At 35.7% G+C, this 20,557-nt stretch overlaps 1 protein-coding gene across 2 annotated transcripts in view; it reads right to left on the bottom strand.

Moving 5' to 3' along the window:
* Nucleotides 1–3,717: 3,717 nt before the first annotated feature.
* The window catches only part of PHTF1 (putative homeodomain transcription factor 1), a 47,373-nt gene continuing 30,533 nt past the window's right edge, over nucleotides 3,718–20,557 (bottom strand). Inside the window, exons 7-19 of one of the 2 annotated variants that reach the window (XM_001499447.7) lie at nucleotides 19,232–19,366; nucleotides 17,871–18,030; nucleotides 16,515–16,688; nucleotides 16,315–16,404; nucleotides 15,092–15,313; nucleotides 12,079–12,207; nucleotides 11,207–11,479; nucleotides 10,309–10,440; nucleotides 9,744–9,830; nucleotides 6,418–6,573; nucleotides 5,351–5,446; nucleotides 4,787–4,912; nucleotides 3,718–4,247 (exon numbers count right to left, since the gene is read on the bottom strand). In XM_001499447.7, the coding sequence (XP_001499497.1) occupies nucleotides 4,227–4,247; nucleotides 4,787–4,912; nucleotides 5,351–5,446; nucleotides 6,418–6,573; nucleotides 9,744–9,830; nucleotides 10,309–10,440; nucleotides 11,207–11,479; nucleotides 12,079–12,207; nucleotides 15,092–15,313; nucleotides 16,315–16,404; nucleotides 16,515–16,688; nucleotides 17,871–18,030; nucleotides 19,232–19,366 (1,801 nt within the window). In that variant the 3' untranslated portion in view covers nucleotides 3,718–4,226. Of the gene's footprint in view, nucleotides 4,248–4,786; nucleotides 4,913–5,350; nucleotides 5,447–6,417; nucleotides 6,574–9,743; nucleotides 9,831–10,308; nucleotides 10,441–11,206; nucleotides 11,480–12,078; nucleotides 12,208–15,091; nucleotides 15,314–16,314; nucleotides 16,405–16,514; nucleotides 16,689–17,870; nucleotides 18,031–18,323; nucleotides 18,661–19,231; nucleotides 19,367–20,557 lie in introns of those variants that run through there. The other variant, XM_070268485.1, reaches the window with a different exon arrangement.

Here is a 20,557-nt window from a genome sequence, read left to right as displayed (position 1 = left end):
GTCATCAGAGAAGGCCCTGCTAAGGAACTGACAGCTGAGAAGCCATTCAGGGGAGAACATAAGAAAACATTCCAGGCACAAGACTGGTATGAGAAAGAACTTGGTATAATGGAGGAACAGAGGGAGGCCAGTGTGGTTGTATGGTATTAAAGAGATGAAGTTGGAAAAGGAGGCAGGCCTGATAATGGAGGGGCTTGAAGCCCACCACGGGGAAAGCCAGGAAGGGTTTAAGTGTGAATGATAGACTTTGATATATTTAAGTTCATTCATGTAGTGGAGAACCAACTGTAGGAGGCAAGAATGGAAAAGGAGCAGTGGGTCAGCATAGTAATCCAGGTGAAAGTGAAAGTGAAGGTGGCTTAACCTGGCAGCTGTGGGAATCGTGAACTGACACGGCGTGGTGGTGGGTTAGATGTGGAGGAAAAGAGAAGAACCAAGAATAAACCCTAAGCCTTTGGCTTGAGCAGTTGGGCAAACTTTGTTTCATTTACAAAGGTGGGAAAAACATTTACTCTCCCACCTCAAACAACTGAAAAGAATGGAAAAATATATGTGAAAAAAATAGGTTTTAGAAATTGGATGATAGGCAGTATAGGATAGGGGAATTAAACGAAGTGAGCCCAGTGAGTGCCCCAGATTACTGATTCTAGGCTGTGGTGTGGGAGGGGGGAACCCAACCCGAACCAAGCAGTCTTGCTGAGTTGAGGAGACAGAGTTAAGAATTTGGGGAGCCAGGACAGTTAGAATTTTCAGGGCAGAGTACCAGAGAGAAGACAGCCACATAGAAAGGAGAGAGCTCCAAAAACACGCAGAGGGTTCCTTTCAAGTCTTCAGGTAAGTATTGATCAGCATAAGGACACATCCAACAACAGGGAAAGAATAAGCAAAAAGAAGCAAGCAGAAAAGTTCTCGAGTTAGGAATAGTCTGTGTACCCACTGTCAACCTGGAAAAACCTCATAACGAACAGGGCATCAGGCAGAGTACTCAGGAGGATATTGCTTCAGTACTGGAGAAAAGCAGCCCCAGACTAAAGGCTGCTCTAGCCCACCCAGCAAAGGTAAAAAGCAAGCCTTGAAATGATCAAACTGTCTCCAACTAACTTAACTGCATTCCAAAACAAAGCTCAAGAGTATTTAAAAGAACATACACATAACACACAAAAATCCAAAACCCAACAATGTAAAATTCACATACAATAAAAAACTACCAGGCATTCACAGAAGCAGGAAAATATGACCCAAAATGAGGAGGGAAAGTCAGTCAATAAAAAAAAACCCAAAATGACAGATGATAGCTGTTTTAATGTCCTTATTTACTATTTCTATTTATTATATTTACTATGTTAAATGAGGTAGAGAAAAGAAATATCACGTTACGAAGAGATACGGAAGATATATAAAAAAAATTGAAGTTCTATAGATGAAAATACATTGGGTAGGTTTAACAGCAAGTTAGTGCAGAAGAATAGGTCAGTGAACTCGAAGGCACAGCAATGGAAACTATCCAAGATTAAAGACAGAGAAAGAAGACTGGGAAAATGTACAGAACATCAGTAAGCTGTTGGGACAACTTCAAGTAGCCTTAAAACACAAATAAATTGGAGTCCTAGAAGAGGTAGGTGAGAGTGGAGTATAGATAACTTATTTTAAGAAATAGCCAAAGTTTTTCCAAATTTGATGAAAACTATAAATCCACAGAACAAATAAGTGCAACAAACCCCAAGCACAAAAAACATGAAGAAAATTACACCAATGCACATTATAATTAAAGTGCACAAATTCAACGATAAAGATAAAAACCTTAAAAACAGCCAGAGTTTAAAAAAGAAAAAAAATACAGAGAAACAAAGATAAGAATGACAGCAGACTGTGCATCAGGAGAGATGCAGTGCAGGAGGCAGGAGAGCAACAACCTCCTTACACTAGAATTTTACACCCAGCAAAAAGAGCTGTCAAATGTAAGGATTCAAAAAATCTTTCTCAAGAGGGTGGGTCTGTACACCTTCCTAAAAAGATTCTGAATTTTTATCTTCAAAGTAATAGTGAGCCATGAGTGGATTCTAACTGATGAGACCTGCATTTCAGAAAGGACACATTAGCTTTTTGAGAAGAACAGATTGAGCTTAGGGGTGAGGGATGCCAAGAACATGCAAAAACTTGTTTAAAAAAGAAAGGATGTTGACAGACCAAGGCGGTGGAAGTGGGGATGCAGAAGAGTGGACTGATTAGAGAAATATTTAGAACATAATTATTCAAAGACCTGGTGATTAGATGTGAAGTATGAGGAAGAGGAAGGAGTCAAGAATGATTGCCAAGTTTCTGACATGAGCAACTATACTTACATATAACTTTACCTACTGAAAAATAATTTAAACCAATTATACACCATCAAATGATAACTGAAACAACCCACAAGAGTGAATTATTTTAAACACTGCATTTAAACTAAAGAATTCACTGTGTAAAGACTGCAAATAAAAACTTTTTTTTTGGTAGGAAAAAAGATGAAGGCATCAGCTTTCTTCATCTGAAGTCTGCACTGTGCTCAGTCTTGGATCTGAGACAGTTGCTATTCCTCACAGAGACAGTAAAAGCATGTTTCTCGGAGCCATCTGTTGAGACTGAAGTGCCTTTACAAAACAGTTCCTTCTAAAGGTAAGTCACTATAATGGGGTTTTACCTTTAAAAAAAATTTTAACACTTATGCAGCATTTAGAATGGCTGCAAATTTTTGTTAATCCACTTCTAGTTCAGCAACTTTGCTTCCTATGTCTCTATCTTCACAGTTAGGAATCTACCAGTGACAAATTTTTAAAGGCTTTTAAATAGTAACAACAAATATTTACTGTGGATTTCCTAAGTGCTAAGTACTTTATGCTGTGCTAAGTACCTTATATGATAATCTCATTTAACCTTAACAACCTTATTAGGTAGTTATTATCCCCATTTAACAGGTAAGGAAATTGAGATGTGAAGAGGTTAAGTAATTTGCCTTAGACAGAAGCTAGTAAGTGGCAGAGCCGAGGATATGAACACAGAAGGGTCTGACCTCAATCCCTAGACTCTTAAGAAATTCATCTTTAAACCCCAAACATCTTTCTGCATATTAGGATATGTGTAACTGATACACTGATTTTGCATGAGTACATACTTTACATGTAATAATTAAGTTTCTAAATGATTTCCATTCAAAAATTCACAAAATGTTATCAATAAAATGTTTGGGCTTTCAATTTACCTCAAGGAATTCTTCAAAGCATGTAATTTAATGAGCAAAAATTATATGTAGACTACTATAGTTTATATTGACATACATATTTGCATGTGTATGTAATAGGAGATGCTGATAAGAGAACCCAAATCATCAAAGGCATAGCTTGGCTGGACATGGAGGACCTGAAATTGTACTGAGAGTTGGATACATTAAGTTGCACAACATATAAACTATTAATGCTTCACTTAGTACTGTGATAGGAAACATAGCTCAGATGATTAAACGGAAACCATGTTGTATGATGGACATGGATGAGTTTGCATATACTTAAATATCTCAAGCTGAATTACGTAGCGTATTATATGCAAACTCTTTCACCAACAACTATATAGTTAACTTCAAAATTATAAACTAATTAAAAATTTCTCCAAAGTTTAACAGAAACTCACAGTTTACAAGGTTTTTTTTTTCCTTCAACAACAAAAAAATCCTAGAAACTGAAATTCTCCAATAAAGTTCTTTTATTTGGGTTCAATCTAAAATAGTTTAAATTTGATCTCTCTTTGCTAGAGAAATGAAATCTCCAATTCTATAGACTATAATAGAAAAGTACTGAATTTGCATATTTCCAATAAAGGATATTTGCTTCATGCTTTGGACATCTACCATAGTCACCAAAAAAACTATTTCTAGTAAATAGAACTGTCACAGCACTGAAATGCCCAGAATAAATTTCCTAACTTAGAAAGTTGACCTTATGTTACCATAACACACTGTCTTTATCTCCTATTTATATTGTTTGAAAACCATGAAAATACAGGTTTTTAGAATGCACACTCAGTTGGAAAAGGATTTCTTCCTTTACAAACACATTCGTTAGATGAGGCGGAGCCGAGGTCCCCTCTGTGTGTGAAGAAGAAGGTGGTATCCCATGGTTTCTGCAGTCATCGCTTTCCTTAATGGGTAAGTATTGATGTCAGCAAGGGGAGAGAGTCCAGGCACATGACTCAGCTTATGACTTAATTTTCCACAGCTAAGAAAAGAAAATCACCAAAATAAGTTAGTCTTAAGACAAATAGGTTGGGGTTTATAGGTATACTTACATGACTATGAACCAAGAACCCTTTACATAAAAAGAAAAAGTATCAACTCTGGCAATAGCAACCACAGAACACCATAGAGAAAAAAACATTAACAATTTTCAGGATCAAAAATGACATACTGCCGTTCGTGGGTTTTGGTTTTCATTCATTCTGCCTCTGTACATTTCCCTGGATCAGAGGACAACCTTTACGCAGCACATGCTATTAAACTGACATGAGATTCAAACTTGATTTTTTGTTCCATTGAAGAGCACAGTCGAAGGTACTTGTGTAAAATGAGAAAACCTAAGCTGAGAAGCCTGTGGACCACCAATCAATGTCTATTTCTTTACCACAAGAGTTATTTCCATGCCAGTCTCACACACACATGTGCATACACGCGCACACACAAAGTGTGAAGCGCAAAGATTATTATATATGGTAATTTTTCAGACTAAGGCAGATGTTATGGGGTGGTAGTCAGACTTACTCTTATATTAAATCCTAGAAGATCACTTATAACACCCGAGACAGCAGAAAGGATAACTACTCGCGTGATATTGTAGATTAAGGGATTCATTGTCAGTCCATAGAGTCTAAATGGTGTGTCCAGCTCCTACAAAAACATGAAAGAACTGAGAGGAAATACACGGCTTTTCGATAAGTATCAGTGATTTTGGGGCTGGTTTTAAGTCTTGGGTGAAGATGACTGCTTAAGGCCGTCTTTCCTTAATATTCAATAGCTACCTTCAAAAAACCTGTAATCAACTCTCACTTACTTTTCCCCCAGCTAAGATTTTTAAGGTGGATTCAAGCAATATGTTATTTGTGACTTTAAAAAATGTAATTTAAAATGTGACAGACATCAGCAATCAGCAGAACCTGGGTAACAAGATGGGAAATTTTTCTTATACAGTCATTAACCCAAAACTATCAAGTTGGCATTTTGAATCTCCACAGCCTGGCATCTATCTGTTACTGGGGTCTTCTCCAAGAAGTACAGCATCGATTTCATTTAAATGGTAGTAAAAGTGTATCAGAGGATATTACTCACTTTCAGCAACTTGGTGGACAGCTTTAATACGTTGTTTACTAGAGTAAGCTGTTCTTTCTTATTCGGCTTTTTTTCCATCTTAAGATATAAATTAATCTAAGGGAAGGAATAGAGATTAAGGCAAATATCATAGAAAAAGATATGTATGCTGTATTAAATCTGGCACATTTCAAGGGTTATATTTTCAAGTAAAATAAATTTTGAAATTCCAGCAGCTATTTCTACAGAGCACACATGTCACGTACCCCCATCCCTAATCAGTCACATTTGGCAAAGAAAAGCTATCTATTGAAGAAAACAAATAATGATAAAGCAATTTAAATATCAAAACAATGAAAATTTTAATATTAATTATAGTATAATAATTAACATGTAAACTCCTTGCATTCAAAAACTGTATCTTATTCATCCTGGTCTCCCCCAAATAATCTAACATCCTCATTAAGCATTTACGGAATGGAAGAGGATAGCTACTTTCAACTTACTAATGCCTTATTTTTTCCCTTATAGGAAGAATTCTTCATCAAAATTCTAAGGCAAAAAAAAAAAAATCTAATGATACCAAATGTTTTTGTTTAAAACTTATGGATAAACATGAAATTAAAAACAAAATAAAACAACTTTCTATTATTTTGTATCTATAAGAAATATTTCCCAATCTAGTATCTATTCACATACTAAAGAGCAAGGATTTCCAAACACTGAATGGATTCTACAGCTGAAATGAAGAAATACAAGAAGCTTATGAAACATACTTAAATGACAAGTACTCTAAAGATCTAACACTTGATGTAGAATATGAGATTAAAAGCATGCTCCATTACCACCAATAAAAATGCCTTTATAAAATATAAAGTATCTTCAGTCCATTAGATCTGAATTCTTACAATCCTGGGAGCAGGTAGGGAAGATATCAACCTCATTTTATAAGGAGGAAACATTACATAGTGGCAAAGTGACTTGTAAGGTCATATAGCTGGAAGGTGACAGAATCTATACTCAACCCTGAATCTTCTGCACAAATCTTATTATGCCACTGAACCAAACTGACAGGGACCAATCAATACCTGTTCAGTAAGTAATATTGAAACATTGCTGTATTTCTTATTGGTTTCAGATCCCAATGAGGCCAGGCGCAGTAAGAAAAGTAGTAAAGCTGTTTCCCAGATCAAAAACTCCCAGTTATAAGCATCATTCAGGAAAGTTTTATGTCCTCGGAGAACCTATATAAAGAACCAAAAAAAGTTATGCTTTTCATTTGTCTTAAAATCTATAATTACTCCTTTACTCTAGCAATTTCAAAACATTTACAAGATATCACTATTTTAATACTCAAAGCAGAAGAGTTTTAATACTCGAAGTGTTATCTATTTAATTAGTCATTATGTATTTCTCTCAGTTTCCCAGATTTTCTCCTTTGTATGAAAGACAGCAAGGGTCTAGAAGTAACAAAGGAGGAAAACATCATAAGTAAAATCAGACAAACGCACTTCCAGCTTCTTTACCTACCAGTGTGCCCACTCACAATTATATGGTGACCCTTCTTCAAAGTACTAACTATGCATTATAACTAGAAGAGCTCCCTAAAACAGGCAGCCCATCCCACTGATACGACTAGAAAATGCTGAAGATCAGTCCTTGACTCCACTTTAGGATCTGAACAGCAGCAGCTACCAGCTATAGAATGCACCCTGTGTCACGAGTTTTCTGGTAAAAGTTTTTGTTGACTGAAAAGTAAAGAAATTTACGCAAGTAAGCCCAAGGTAAAAATGAAATTTATTGAAAAAATATACAGAAAACCCTCACAAAAACCAAATGCTGAGCTTTTGAAAAACAGGAATTCACTGAGCAAGTGCCGTCTCCATTTCCCTTCCACTGGGCCAGGGGCTCCCACTGCCACTCTTCTTACTAATTCCATGGCCTCGTAAGACCCTTGTTTACTGCTCCCCCCTAACTTTGACTTGTTCCAGCTTTGGTTTGTCATAGCACCCTACTGGCCCCACTGACCTTTCTTCTCCAAAGTCCACCACTGATATCTCAGGTTCTCAGTTCTAATTTCCAAAAGAGAGAATACATTTAGCTTAGTCTGGATCAGGTGTTCACCCCTGCCAATTAGTAGTAACTAGGGGAGGAAAGTAACAAGTAGCAGCAACCAAGGCTCACCTCTTCAGCAGCAATAAGTAACTAATGCACAAACCACAGCCAAACTGCTATAAAAGCAAACACAAAGAAAAACTCTTAAACCCAGCCAGAGAAAAAGGACATTACTTCTAAAGGAGCAGCAATAAGACTAACAGCTGACTTCTCAAGATAAAATACGGAAATCAGAAGACAAGAGAATCCTAAAAGTGCTGAATGTAACTGGCAACCTAGAAATCTATAGCCAGTGAAAATACCCTTCAAACATGAAATTGATAAAAGACATTTTCAAACAAACAAAAAGAGAGAATTCATCATCCGCAGATTCTTTAAGCAGGAGGAAAGTAATCCCAGACAAAAACACAGAAATGCAGGAACTAATGAAAAGCAATGGAAAGGGTAAATATGTAGGTAAATATATATGAATAATTGACTACAAAAAACAATAATTATACCTTGTGGGTTTAAAATATATGTAAAATTAAAATGAAGAATGCTAATAACACAAAAAGTGAGTAAGTGAGATAAAGTATTCTAAGGTCCTAGCATTATCAAGGAAGTGGTAAATTAATAATTTAATTATACTACAATAAGCTAAGGATGTCAGTCATAATCTCTGGGGTCAGCGGTAGTAAAAGAACATATAACAAGTTAACAGGATTAAATGGGATATTAAAGAATATCTGATTAATAAAACATGGCAAGAAAAGGAGGAGAAAAGGCAAATTAACAGGTAGACCAAATAGGAAAAAATAGTATTTGTAGTTATAGTAACTACACTAAGTTTAAATGGGCTACGTACTCCAAAACACTAAGACCGTAAGGATGAATTAAGAAACAAGCAATTGAAAAAGACTATGATGATTACAAGAGATACAACTAAAATATGAAAAGAAAATAAGTGAAAGAGAGTGGACAAAGATATAACATGCAAAAACCAATCAAAAGACAGCTGGTATAGTTAAATTAATACCAAATGTAGTAGACTTTAAGAAACATTAGAAATGGAGACATTTCATAAGGTCCTGAAAGATAAAGAAAGCCTGATACTATTCCAGATTAAAGGACACTAAAGAGACATCAAAACTAAATGCAATATGTGATTCTAGATTGAGAATTGGATCCTCGATTGAGGAAAAAAATAAGAGGACATAAAAGTCAATCCACCAAGAAGGTGGATAACAATTCTAAATCTGTATGCATCTAGTTACATAGCTTCAAAATATATGAAGCAAAAAATGACAGAAATAAAAGGAGGAAAGGATAAATCCACCATCATAGTAGACTTGAACCCACCTCTATCAATGGCTGACAGAATAGGCAGACCAAAAAAATGAATAAGGATATAGGAGATTTCAGCAATGCAACTATTGGACTACTTTACATATATGGAATATTGCTCCCCAAAACGACAGAATACAAATTCTTTCAAAGTGCTGATGGAAAATTTCATAAAACTGACCATGTGCTGGATAATAAAGCAAGCCTCTCTACATACTTCAAAGGGCTGAAAACATTCAGAGTATATTCTCTGACCACAATAGAATTAAGTTAAAACTCAATAAATGGGAAAGTACGAGATAAGCTTGTAACTTCTTGTAATGAAGAAAGCACAGAAGTGCCAAAAAAAAAAAAAAAAATACAAGGACCTGTCAAAAGGACACAGGAAGGAGTTTCAAGGGTCTCCCACTGGCCAAATCTGGGACAATTTAGACATCAAAACAAATATAGTAATAGATTATAAACCATTGGATAAAAATAAGAATACATGAGTCCATAGTGTAATAAATAAATGAATGAATAAATAAATGATTGGAAAGAAAGGAAAAGTCTACCTTAGAGTGACAACCAATAAATGTAGAAGGAATGATGGAGTTAGAAAAATCGCTATTTTGTAACCATCATGATAGCTTTATTATCAATCAAAAATTACCAACTAAAATCAAATTAGAGTGATCTTAGTGACTTAAAAGACTTCAAAATTACCTTTATTCTCATTTCAAAAGTTAGGAAAATTAACATGTATTCAAAATAGCAAAAGATATTTAGACACATTAAAAATATATGTACTTCAACATAACCTTGCTGGCACTTGATCTTGGGCTCCCCAGCCTCCAGAGCTGTGAGAATTAAATTTCTGTTCTTTATCAAAAAAAAAAAAATACACACACACACACACACTGAACTATTTTAATAGAAAATGTACCCTATAAGAAAATTTCTATTTTTCATTAAAACATTGTGAAGCTCTTACCTGGGCACAACAGATGAAAGCGATTGAAAGTGTCAGTAAGAACACTGAAGACACGACCACATCAACGGAACGTTGGGGTCCCCGTCTCTGTGGAGTGAGACACAGACGTTAATGTTTTAGACAAGCGAACTTTAATACATTAATGTGAAGACAAATGTTAATAAGAAGATTCTGACACAGAATTTTAATATCTTTTGGACATCTTCACTTTAATTAAGCACCGAAATCCATGCTGTTCCAAATTAAGGGTGTGACTGATTCACTGACATATTTTCAGCTGGAATACTTCCCAAGAAGTCAGAAAAAGATACAGTATTCAGTTTATCACTCTGCCCTAAAAATTTAAATTTTCTTTTCCCTTTCTAAGATCTTATTTACTTATCTCTACCAGCTTTGCAGACAGATCACTTCCCACTTGGTGTCCAGAAAGTCTGGCAGCCACTGATATAATCTGTCCAGCACACAGAACTACATTGCCTATTGAGTATCTGCTGCCAGAAATTTCAATGAGCATGTTTTCTGCATATTCTTGTGTATATTCTATTATTAGTCAAATAAAACTCACCTTTAGAAAGGAACGCAGTGATAACCATATCTTAATGTTCTCCACCTTTTTAAGTCTGAAATGAGGTATTTCATATTTCCTAGCTTTCCTGGCAGAAGTAATATGGCTGAAGAGTTTTGCAAATAAAAATCTCTGGAGGAGGTTAAAAAAAAAATCACAAAGTGAAATGTACATATGCTTCTCTGTGTGTATATTTATATAATTGTAAACAATATTCCCAGCATATAGAAAATATTAAAAAGATGAAATTCTAATCAGTGATCACGAAGGCAGTGAAAAAACTGTTAATAGCTCATTACCCTATTGCTTCCAAAGCACATTACACAGTAATATACTTCTTCACAACATGGTACACTCTTGGCATTTTCAAGGAATATTCTGTGGAGACCTTTGTGAATCACCAACTTCACAAACTCAAATGCTTTATACAGAATTCTGGTTTACTCCTAAATTACATTTCCATTCAAAATCATGGTTTTTGCACATATCACCAACATATTAAGCCCTCAGTCCCTAACTCTTATCAAATTTCAATCAATTTATTTCTCACTTGACCATTTTTCACAGAAACATTTTCACTGTGAGAATGACTACATATGCTATGGCTGAAAAACAGCAAAGGCACACTGAGGTGCAGGTGCTAAGCAGTTGGGTAGGTTCACTTACTGGCTAAGCCACTTAGTCCTACACATGGGCTCAGCAAAATTTCGGATTACATGTCACTTGTGAATAACCAACATCACAAATGTTAAACCCACAAATACCAAAATCCACTTATCAATTCTTCATTGCCCACGTTAACTTTTAGAGAGAGAACAAATCAAGAGAACAAAAACAACTCAATGGAAAATCATATTCAAAAGCAGAGGTAAGAAATTTTACTTAACTTTCTACCGACCTGTTTATATGTTCTCTCTGCCACACACATCATGAAAAAAAACATCCAAGTAAGACACAATCGTTCAAAAAAATTAATTATAGACAAAATAATAATAGGTGTAACAGGTGGTGCCCCACAAAAGAGAGTCAAGATCTCCTCAGCTGAAATGGACTTTAGCTGGTCAAGGCTCTTCTCACGGAAAAGTCGATGTAAAAAAGGAAAAAATGCTAATCCGATGGTGACGACATTTCCCAGCATCTGATAACCTACTCCTTGCTGATATGCATTAACCTGGGAATTAATTTAAAATGTCCATCGTTATTGCATAGCTAAATGGAGTTATGAAGCAGTATTTATCAAATACTATTTACTAAATCTCTTTTAAATCTAAAAGAAGTACAAATAAAAATGATGTACAGATTTATGACTTTTAGATCCTATTAAAAATTAGGTTTATATGAACCCGAACAATTGATCATACTCATAGAGACCTTTGTAATATATGTATATATTTTATATATAAAAATATATATACTACCTGACTCCACTCATATGTGGAAGTTAAACATGTAGACAAAGAGAACAGATTAGCGGTTACCAGGGGAAAGGAGGGGTGGGGGGTGAGCAGAAAGGGTGAAGTGGTGCACCTATAACACGACTGACAAACAATAATGTATGACTGAAATTTCACAGGGTTGTAAACTCATAATCTCAATAAAAACTTAAATATATATATATACTACTAAGTAAAGACTCTGACTACAAAATTAAAAATACATGTTTGTGTTTGAAAAGCTGAGTCAGTGCTTTGATTACTAAATATATTCTACAAAATAGCTGATCACTAAATAGATTTTTTTTAAAAAATCTGAAAACTTATTAAATCTTACCCTGCTCATGATGATGCCACTTATTTCCAACACAGACATATCCATCTTTTTGCACTCATTCCCTTCCCAGATTATTGCACTAACTCGATCAGAGGCAGGACTTGAGTTCTGAAGCCAGAATAAATGGTTCTGAGAAGAAAAATATAAAAGTATTTCTAGCCACTCTTTCTTTCTTTCCCCATTAGATTTTTTTTTTCCTTTTGTCCAGCTATCAGGCTACATTCACCAATTTCAGCCTCATCATTTTATTCTCTCCCTCACAAAGCTCATCACTGTAATTACCACCTCTATGAGGTTGATTTCTGGTCCTTTTTTCTGTACTTAGCCATTTTTTTTACCTGGAGAAAGGCTAAATGTCTTCCATAATGATGGGAGGTAGGATTGCATGATCTCCAAGGTTGCTTCGCTCTCTAAACATATGGAAGCGAGGATAGGCTTGGCATATTCATGAAATGTTAAGGAGGAAAGTACTTCTAGAGCAATGCAGCTATACCAGGGGTAGCAGGAAGTTAGGTAGGAGAGGTGCTAAAAGGCCTTAGATATCACATGAGTGACTGAGGACTTAAGCCTTTCTCTGGTATAATCAGAACACAGAAAAACTTAGAAAGCTCCAGAGAAGAAGGTCAAATGAAAACAGCCCTCTATTTTCCTCGACCATATCACATCTTATTCTTTAACTACCAACTCAAGTCCCATTTCACCAACATGGTCCTCTCTAATCACCAGAAGCCTCACTCATTTTGCCCTTCTCTGAAATTAAAAACCTTTATAGTCTACATCAGACAAATTAGCATCTAATTAAATGATGCTTTTATAGTGTCCTCTACTTATTACCCATATAATTATCTTGTCCCCAAACTAAAATATAAGTGTCTAAAAAAGGACCATATGCTGTATTTCTTTTCTTTCTACCACAATGCTTAGCATAATGCTGATGAGCATTTATTGATTTATTCATTGATTTAGCCAAGAAAATATTTATCAAGAACCTGCTATGTAACATGCACTATGGATACAATGGAGAACAACACAGATGTGGCCCTTACATCAAAGAACTTACAGACTTATGAAGGAGACAGAATAAAGAAGTTTGATCATACACCACGATAAGGGAAGGAAAGGGTGCATAAGCAGTATATAGGAAAGGCTGTCTAAGAAGTGTCACTCAAGCCAAGACCCGAAAAACAAAAAGGAGTGAGCTGAAGGAATGGGTATTGGAGAAAAGTGTGTTCCAGGCAAATAAATCAGTCTGTGTAAAGGCCCAGAAGCATATGAGGAATGGTACATTTCAGAAACTGGAAGTTCAGTTGATTTAAAGTATGCTGTGTGAGGAGCAGAGAAGGAATGGCCAGAGATGAGAATGTATCAGAGCAAATAAAGGAACAGAAGCAAACAATCCAGAAGGGGAAAAAAAAGCAATTAAAGGATTTTAAGGGGAATGGCATCAGATTTGTATTTTAGAAGCATCATTCTGGCTGCAGTTTGGACAATGAAACAAAGGCGAGCAAGCCTAGAGAGGCTGTTGTAATGATCCAGGTAAGAGCTGATGATGGTCTGCACACCAAGCAGGGTGACACAGATGGAAAAACGCAAATATTATACAGTAGAATCAAGGGAATGTGATGACCAATTAGAAACATGGTGGAGAGAGTGGGTCAAGAATGACTCCAAGGTTTCTGCCTTTGGTGGTTAGTGGTGGCATTCAGAAACATGGGGAATAAAAGAAGAGTGGGTTAGGTGGGGGAATTGGGAAATGATGAATTCCGTTTGACACTGAGTTTAATCTTACCTAGTTATTTTTATATATGCCTTAAAACTATACTCTAATCCCAAAAGTGCAATGGAGGTCAAGATCTTCGTAATGCTATGCATAACTACTGAGGGCTAATGTAATTTAGATGGATCTTCAGTCTGAGTGTAAAGAATATTTAGATTCAAACTTTGATAGCAAATTGGAGAATGAAGCTTAAAACTTTAATGAGAAAATCTATGTTTTTTGTGGTTACTTTTAAAAAATTGTATATTTAATGAAGCAGGATTTTTTTCATGAAAATGTGTAACCTAAATCAATATCTTAGAAATCAAGAAAATGCAATAATTAAACAAATGAATATCCATCACCCACTATTTGTAAGTCACTATGGAAATATTTAGCCTAAAGGACAAAAAAACTAAGAAGAATCATGATCATTGTCATTAAACATCTGAAAAGTTGATGCAAGAACCATTCCTTAATCATTCAATCTGTCCAGTAGTGGAATAAGCTGTCTCATAAAATAATAATCACTACAGATCCAGAAGTATTTAAGCAGAGGCTGACTGATCCCCCGATGGGGATGTTAATAACACTGCTAACATTTATTGGGTGGTTACTCTTTGCCAGGCATTGTGCTAAGCACTGTGTATGATCTCATTAGATACATCACAATATTCCTAAGAAGCAGGAACTATTATCACCACGTGACAGATGGTAAAAGAATTTCTACAAGTGTAGAATGAATTCTTACATTGTTGGAAGGTTGAAATACCTTCCAAGGAATCTCTAATTCCAGGTTTATCTGATTTTATGATATTAATATAAAATCTAAAATTAAAAGCATCATTATACATTATTTATACATTATACATTATTAGACAAGCAAGCAACACCATTTCCTAGTAATTCATATATAATATACTGTGATGTCTATAAAAATATAATATGAGGTTGATGTACCATTCAAATAACTCTGTTCATATAAAAATGAACATTAAGGATCATTCTAAGGAAAATAATGAGAAAAAGGATCATGAAGAAAAATTTAGGTTAGGGCAACTCTACAGTACTTCCCCCTGAGTTCTAATCCCAACATCTTCACTTACAAAATACACTCAATTTCCTCATCTCTCAATTAGGGATATTAATAGTATTTACCTTATAGGAGTACTATAAATTTAAATGAGATAATACAGTACCTAGCACATGGTAAGTACACAATAAATATTAGATATTATTATTATCGCCTTTACAAACCTGCTGGAAAACATCCTCTTTGGGGTCACGTTTGGTCCCTGAGTGAAGGGTATTCACATGGGCCCCCTCACTGTCACTGGTGACAGACGACCGGCACTCTGGGCCATGCAGCAGGTCGTCCCATAACATATCCTCGGTCTCAGAGTCATGGCGGGTGCTTTCTGAATCTCTTCTCGACATGTTGAGGCTTCGAGAGCCACCACTCATGCCAGACCTAGAGCCCTTTAAAGGAAAACAAAAAGCAAAAAATGTTTTTTTCATTCATTTTTAAAAACAATTCTATACCTGAAATAAAATTAAAACAAGTTATCTATGGTGATAGCTGGCAAGCTTTCATAAGTTGATCGCCATGTATTCATTTGTTCACAAAGTTCCACATAGCAATAATACATTTTATATTTAAATGTTAAACTTTGATGACTCTCCAACAAGCAGGACTTTAAAAGGACTCCTTCTAAGAAGTTATTGCCAAGTCATGGGATTGTTCAACTAAGGTGCCCTGGATGGGAGCGACTCCTGCAAGCACATCCAGAGGGCATTCCCTGGATGTAGGTGTGGCTGAGTCTTTTGACATACCCAAAGTGTTGCCTACTCTAAATATCGTGAGCTTCATTGCAGATCTAGTCACGTCCAGAGATTATCCATGGAAAAGGATAATCAGGCAGAGAAAATGACAGACAATGCAGCTCTCCTGAAGTACCAATGTAAATATGAAAGTTTTTCCACAACCCTGACTGCCTTGTCAATCAAAACAAAACCCACACTACCACCATCTACTCTGCTCACCTCTGAATTATAATATTCCAAACGTACAATATGCCCATTAGCTTTCCTGATGAGATTTACTGCTCTCACCTCTCAGGGGTCCTTTCTCAAAAATCTGTCCTCCTCAGTGTCAATCCCACTTAGATAGGAATGATGCTTAAGAATAAACTCCATATTCCAAGTGAATATTGAGTAGTCTTTTCCTCATCTGGGAATTGAAGAATCTCTTTCTGAGCATCATCTATGATACTTTTAAGATTAGAGTCAAAGTGAAAAAGAGTTCATTTTCTTTCTGGGGGTGAGTAGTCATAAAAGCTGCTGGATAGGTAGACAGACGGAGGCAGGGGAGGGGCAGGCAAACAAACACTACTTTAGGACAACCAATAAAAAAATAATGGATAAAGATATTACACTCAAGAATATGCCTTGAACAGTGATCTCTCAAAAGGATACATTACCTGACTGAAGGCTGCTGATTCAAATTCTGATTCAGCCAGACTATCTGAATCCCGCACAATATGACACCACTTAGTAGTGGTTTTCTTTACCTGCCAAAAATTAAGCCAACAAACAATAGGAAAACATGTTAAATACCTTGTTACTATTCAGTGATTTAGGAGTTAATGCCTATAGTTATATAAACTAAAATAAAAATTACCTGAGAGCTTAGATGCCTTGAAAGGATTGATTTTCTATTCTTAACCTCACAACCATTGTCACTGGAGGCCCCTTCCACACTCCTACGCAGTATCATCATCTGTGTCCGGGCTTCACCATCTTCCTCACTTGACAGATCATCTGAAATCCCATTACCCACACGCCTAAAATCCTCCTACAAAGAGAACAGCAATTTCCTCACAGGTGACAGCCCAAAATACTCTAGTAAGCTGCATATATAGAAACAAAAAAGCATGTAAAAACTGAGAAGTAGTAAAAGCAAACTAAACCAAAACTGAACAAACCTATATATCACCTGGTCTCAATAAAGAAAAATATTAAACTTTCTTGAAACTAAAGAGCCTAAATGATGAGGGAGTATTCTGCAGAGGTTAGAAGCACAGGCTCGAGTCAAACTTCAAGTCTGAATCACAGCTCTTCTACTTACTGGCTATGTGCCCTAGGCAAGTAACTCAGTCTCGCTGGGGCTCAGTTTCCTCATTGGAAAGGCAATGATAATAACACAAGTACCTATCGCACAGAGTTGTTGGAACAATTAAATGAGTTACTACATGTAAAACACTTAGAATAGTGCCTGGTTGCAGTAATGGTTCAAAATTACTAGCTATTTTGGGGGCTGGCCCCGGGCCTGAGTGGTTAAGTTCACGTGCTCCGCTTTGGCAGCCCAGGGTTTTGCTGGTTCAGATCCTGGGCGCAAACATGGCACCGCTCCTCAGGCCTTGCTGAGCCAGCGTCCCACATAGCACAACCAGAAGGACCCACAACTAGAACATACAACTATGTACTGAGGGCTTTGGGGAGAAGAAGAAAAGAAAAAAAAAAGAAGAAGAAGATTGACGACAGAAGTTAGCTCAGATGCCAATCTTTAAAAAAATAAATTAGCTATTTTTGTAATTACTAAATGCCACAGTCTGACAAATGAGAAAATATTTCAAGACTATAAAGTAGAAGTATACTTAGCTTTAAACATAGAGCAGACTATTTCTACCTAAATCTAGAAAAAAGTTTCCCAAACCTTACCATACTATCACTGCCTCTCTGGAATACGACACAGCAGCCTCTACACTAATCTGTTTATAAAATCTACTCGCCCACTGCTAAGGCTGGATCAGCAGGAGATGCAGTTACAAATTCTAGTCCTAGAAATTAGAGGAATAAACTACAGTCTTTACGTGATATTCTCCTTTCCAGGTCCTGTTGTTTTCCTTTCATTTGTTAAGACAAAGTACACAAACTTATTAGTATCAATTTTGTATCTCTCAAAGAATCTAAGAATAGGAAAGCTTTACACAGGAAAGAAAAGATTTTGTTATATTTATATACATCTAAATCTTACCCTGTGGCACTTTTCTCCATCTGAAAATTTTGCTTTCTCTCTTGTTTGCCACATTCTGATCTCTGGTCGACACTGTCTCTTCTTAATGATAGGACGCAGACAACTTGAGTCATTGTCAGTTTCAGTGCCTTTGTTACATATTAATTTTACTCTTTTAATCCTATTTTTTAAAAAAGAAAGAAAGATTACTGACTAGTTATCTGAAAGTAGTATCTTTCACGAAATCACTTTCTTCTGAGGAGAAAATATATTATTCTGGAAATCAAGATAATTCAGAAATCATATTTTTCAGGCTTCTAGCTTGCTAAGGCTATAGAAAGACAGATTATAGCTCTCTCTAGTCGCCAAAGACTCATTTAATTAATTGAGAGGAAGACCGTACATTTTAGTCTTGCAAGAAGTAGGTTCACAGTCTTCTCCATTTTCCCTCTCAAACACAGTGCCAACCCCTACCTCACAACGCCTGTTTGTGTCACTTCACAGAATGTCTTCCCTTCTCCTGGCCTTCAAAGCCCAGCGAGTCTCAGCTCCTCATGACTCCTGCTGAAGACTTTACCCCGGAATAATCACTCCATCTGCTGAACTGCGTGGGCTTTAGTCAGCATGTAATCATTTATAATATTCTTACATTGCTCTGCCTGCATCATACCCGCAACTCTTATCTTCCTCAGTAGGTGGTAAAATCACTGAGAACAGGGGTGCACAGTGACCGGCACAATGTTCAACACGAAGAACTCAAAGCACGTCAACTAAAGAGTATAAACATATCTTTAGAAAAATATGTGAACATACTTCATCTTCAAAAAGGGAACTGTAAAAGAGCTTTATTTTGAGTCACAATCATCAATATATGACAAAATAAGTATTTCTTTGAGTCATACTAGTGCTGTCACAACCTGAAAAATCATGAAGGAGGTAGAATTTGTCTTGGATCCATTTGCCTTCCGGTCCTAGGGCCCACCAACAACAGCCTCCCGCCCTGCCTCCCATTTCTAAACAGGTATCTGCTCTCACACTGAAAAATACCTGACCTTTTCAAAATCCTTCTTTTGCTCAAGATGTTGGCTGATATGGTTTAAAATATTTACCCTTTCCAAGTATTTATATTTCTGTAAGCTTGTGGTCTAAAAAATCATTAAGGATCAAACAGAATGAAACTTTCATGGTAGATTACCAGACTTATAGGTAACCTGACAGACTTTGGAGACATTTTGAATAAGGAAATCCTTCTAGAACCCTTAAAAATCACACCACAATAACATGCTTACATTGCATACTCTTATGACCTAATCAGATTATATACTATGTAAACACAAATAGAATACAAAATCAAGTAAAAATTCCATTGTAAGACTTCCCACCTGTTGCCAAAGAGAGTCCCCCAAAAACCACCAATAAAGGGTGCAGATTCCAAAGTTTCTACTCCTCTGACTTTATCAGAGGAGTTACTTCCATTTTCTCGGCTCCCATCACCATTAACAGTTTTTCGTAATTTTCTACAAAAAAATATTTCAACAACTTCAGCTTATTCAACACATTCTCTCTCACTGCCCAAATATCCCTATGGGAAATTATACCAACAGATTACTATCTGAAATTAAGTATAGTGAACTTCATATAATGAGGATAAATTAATTATGCAAGAACATTTCTATCTTAGGCAAAAACAGGTTCCAAACCAGTCAATAAATGCTATCATTTCATTCAATCCTTAAAGAAATAGAACAGCTATTCAAAACCACTAGTAGAAGGAAAATTTTCATATGTATAACCAAGAGTCTTTCAGGCATCACAGGCAAAAGGTACAATTTCTTTAAATGTGGATGTCAGAAATCTACCCAGTTGTCACTTTTAATCAGGGGAACAGAAAATAATAGCAACCTATCACTTTTATTGATATTCTATACAGTTAAAAAATATATCCTATAAATACTGAGACACAGCACAACATTTGATTTCCTTAGAAAACATTAACTCAATTGAACTGAATTTTTAAGGAATCTTCTTTTTTCGAAAAGAAAAAAGTTTTTAAAATAACATCCAAAAATAACAATAAATGTGTTGAAATTCATTGCACAAAGTGAAAAAATCTTATTTAGTAACTGCTTAGGGAAACAAAGATCTACAGATATTCTGAGGAAAGATATATAACTTTTTGAAGACAATACCACATATATGTAAGAAACCTTTAATAGTTACAAAACTCACACGCAGCACATAACCAATAAAAACATGACATAAATTCAACGTGTAGAAAAGTCAAATCAATCTTTACCAAAAGTTAAAAACACTTAGAAATCCATTCTTATTATACATTATGAAAAAAGGTAAAATTTTTAGCAGCACTAATGCAATGTACTGAGATCCTTGTTTATAGTGAATTTTCACCAAATTTTGATTGACTTAATTTTAAAGAACTCTTTTTCAAAATCATTAAGATAAATTTTAATAAAGAATAATATAGAATAGGCATTTCCCTTTTATACAACTGTACTGAAAGACAAAAATCTCACCTGGGGCTAAAATTTCATGACAAGGTTTCTTAGCATCAGGGAGAAAGGTGAAAAGTAAAACATTCATTTTTTTAATCCAAAAAATACTGAAACATATATGTGCAAGAGGAAGATTTTTCATTAATTTAATTACAGATTTTGTAAACCTCTATGATGCCTCTCTCAGAAAATAGA

This window comes from Equus caballus, chromosome 5, assembly GCF_041296265.1.
Source record: "Equus caballus isolate H_3958 breed thoroughbred chromosome 5, TB-T2T, whole genome shotgun sequence".
In the NCBI taxonomy this organism is placed as follows: domain Eukaryota; kingdom Metazoa; phylum Chordata; class Mammalia; order Perissodactyla; family Equidae; genus Equus; species Equus caballus.
Note: the sequence above shows the minus strand (reverse complement) of the source record. Positions and strands in the feature narration are given on the sequence as shown.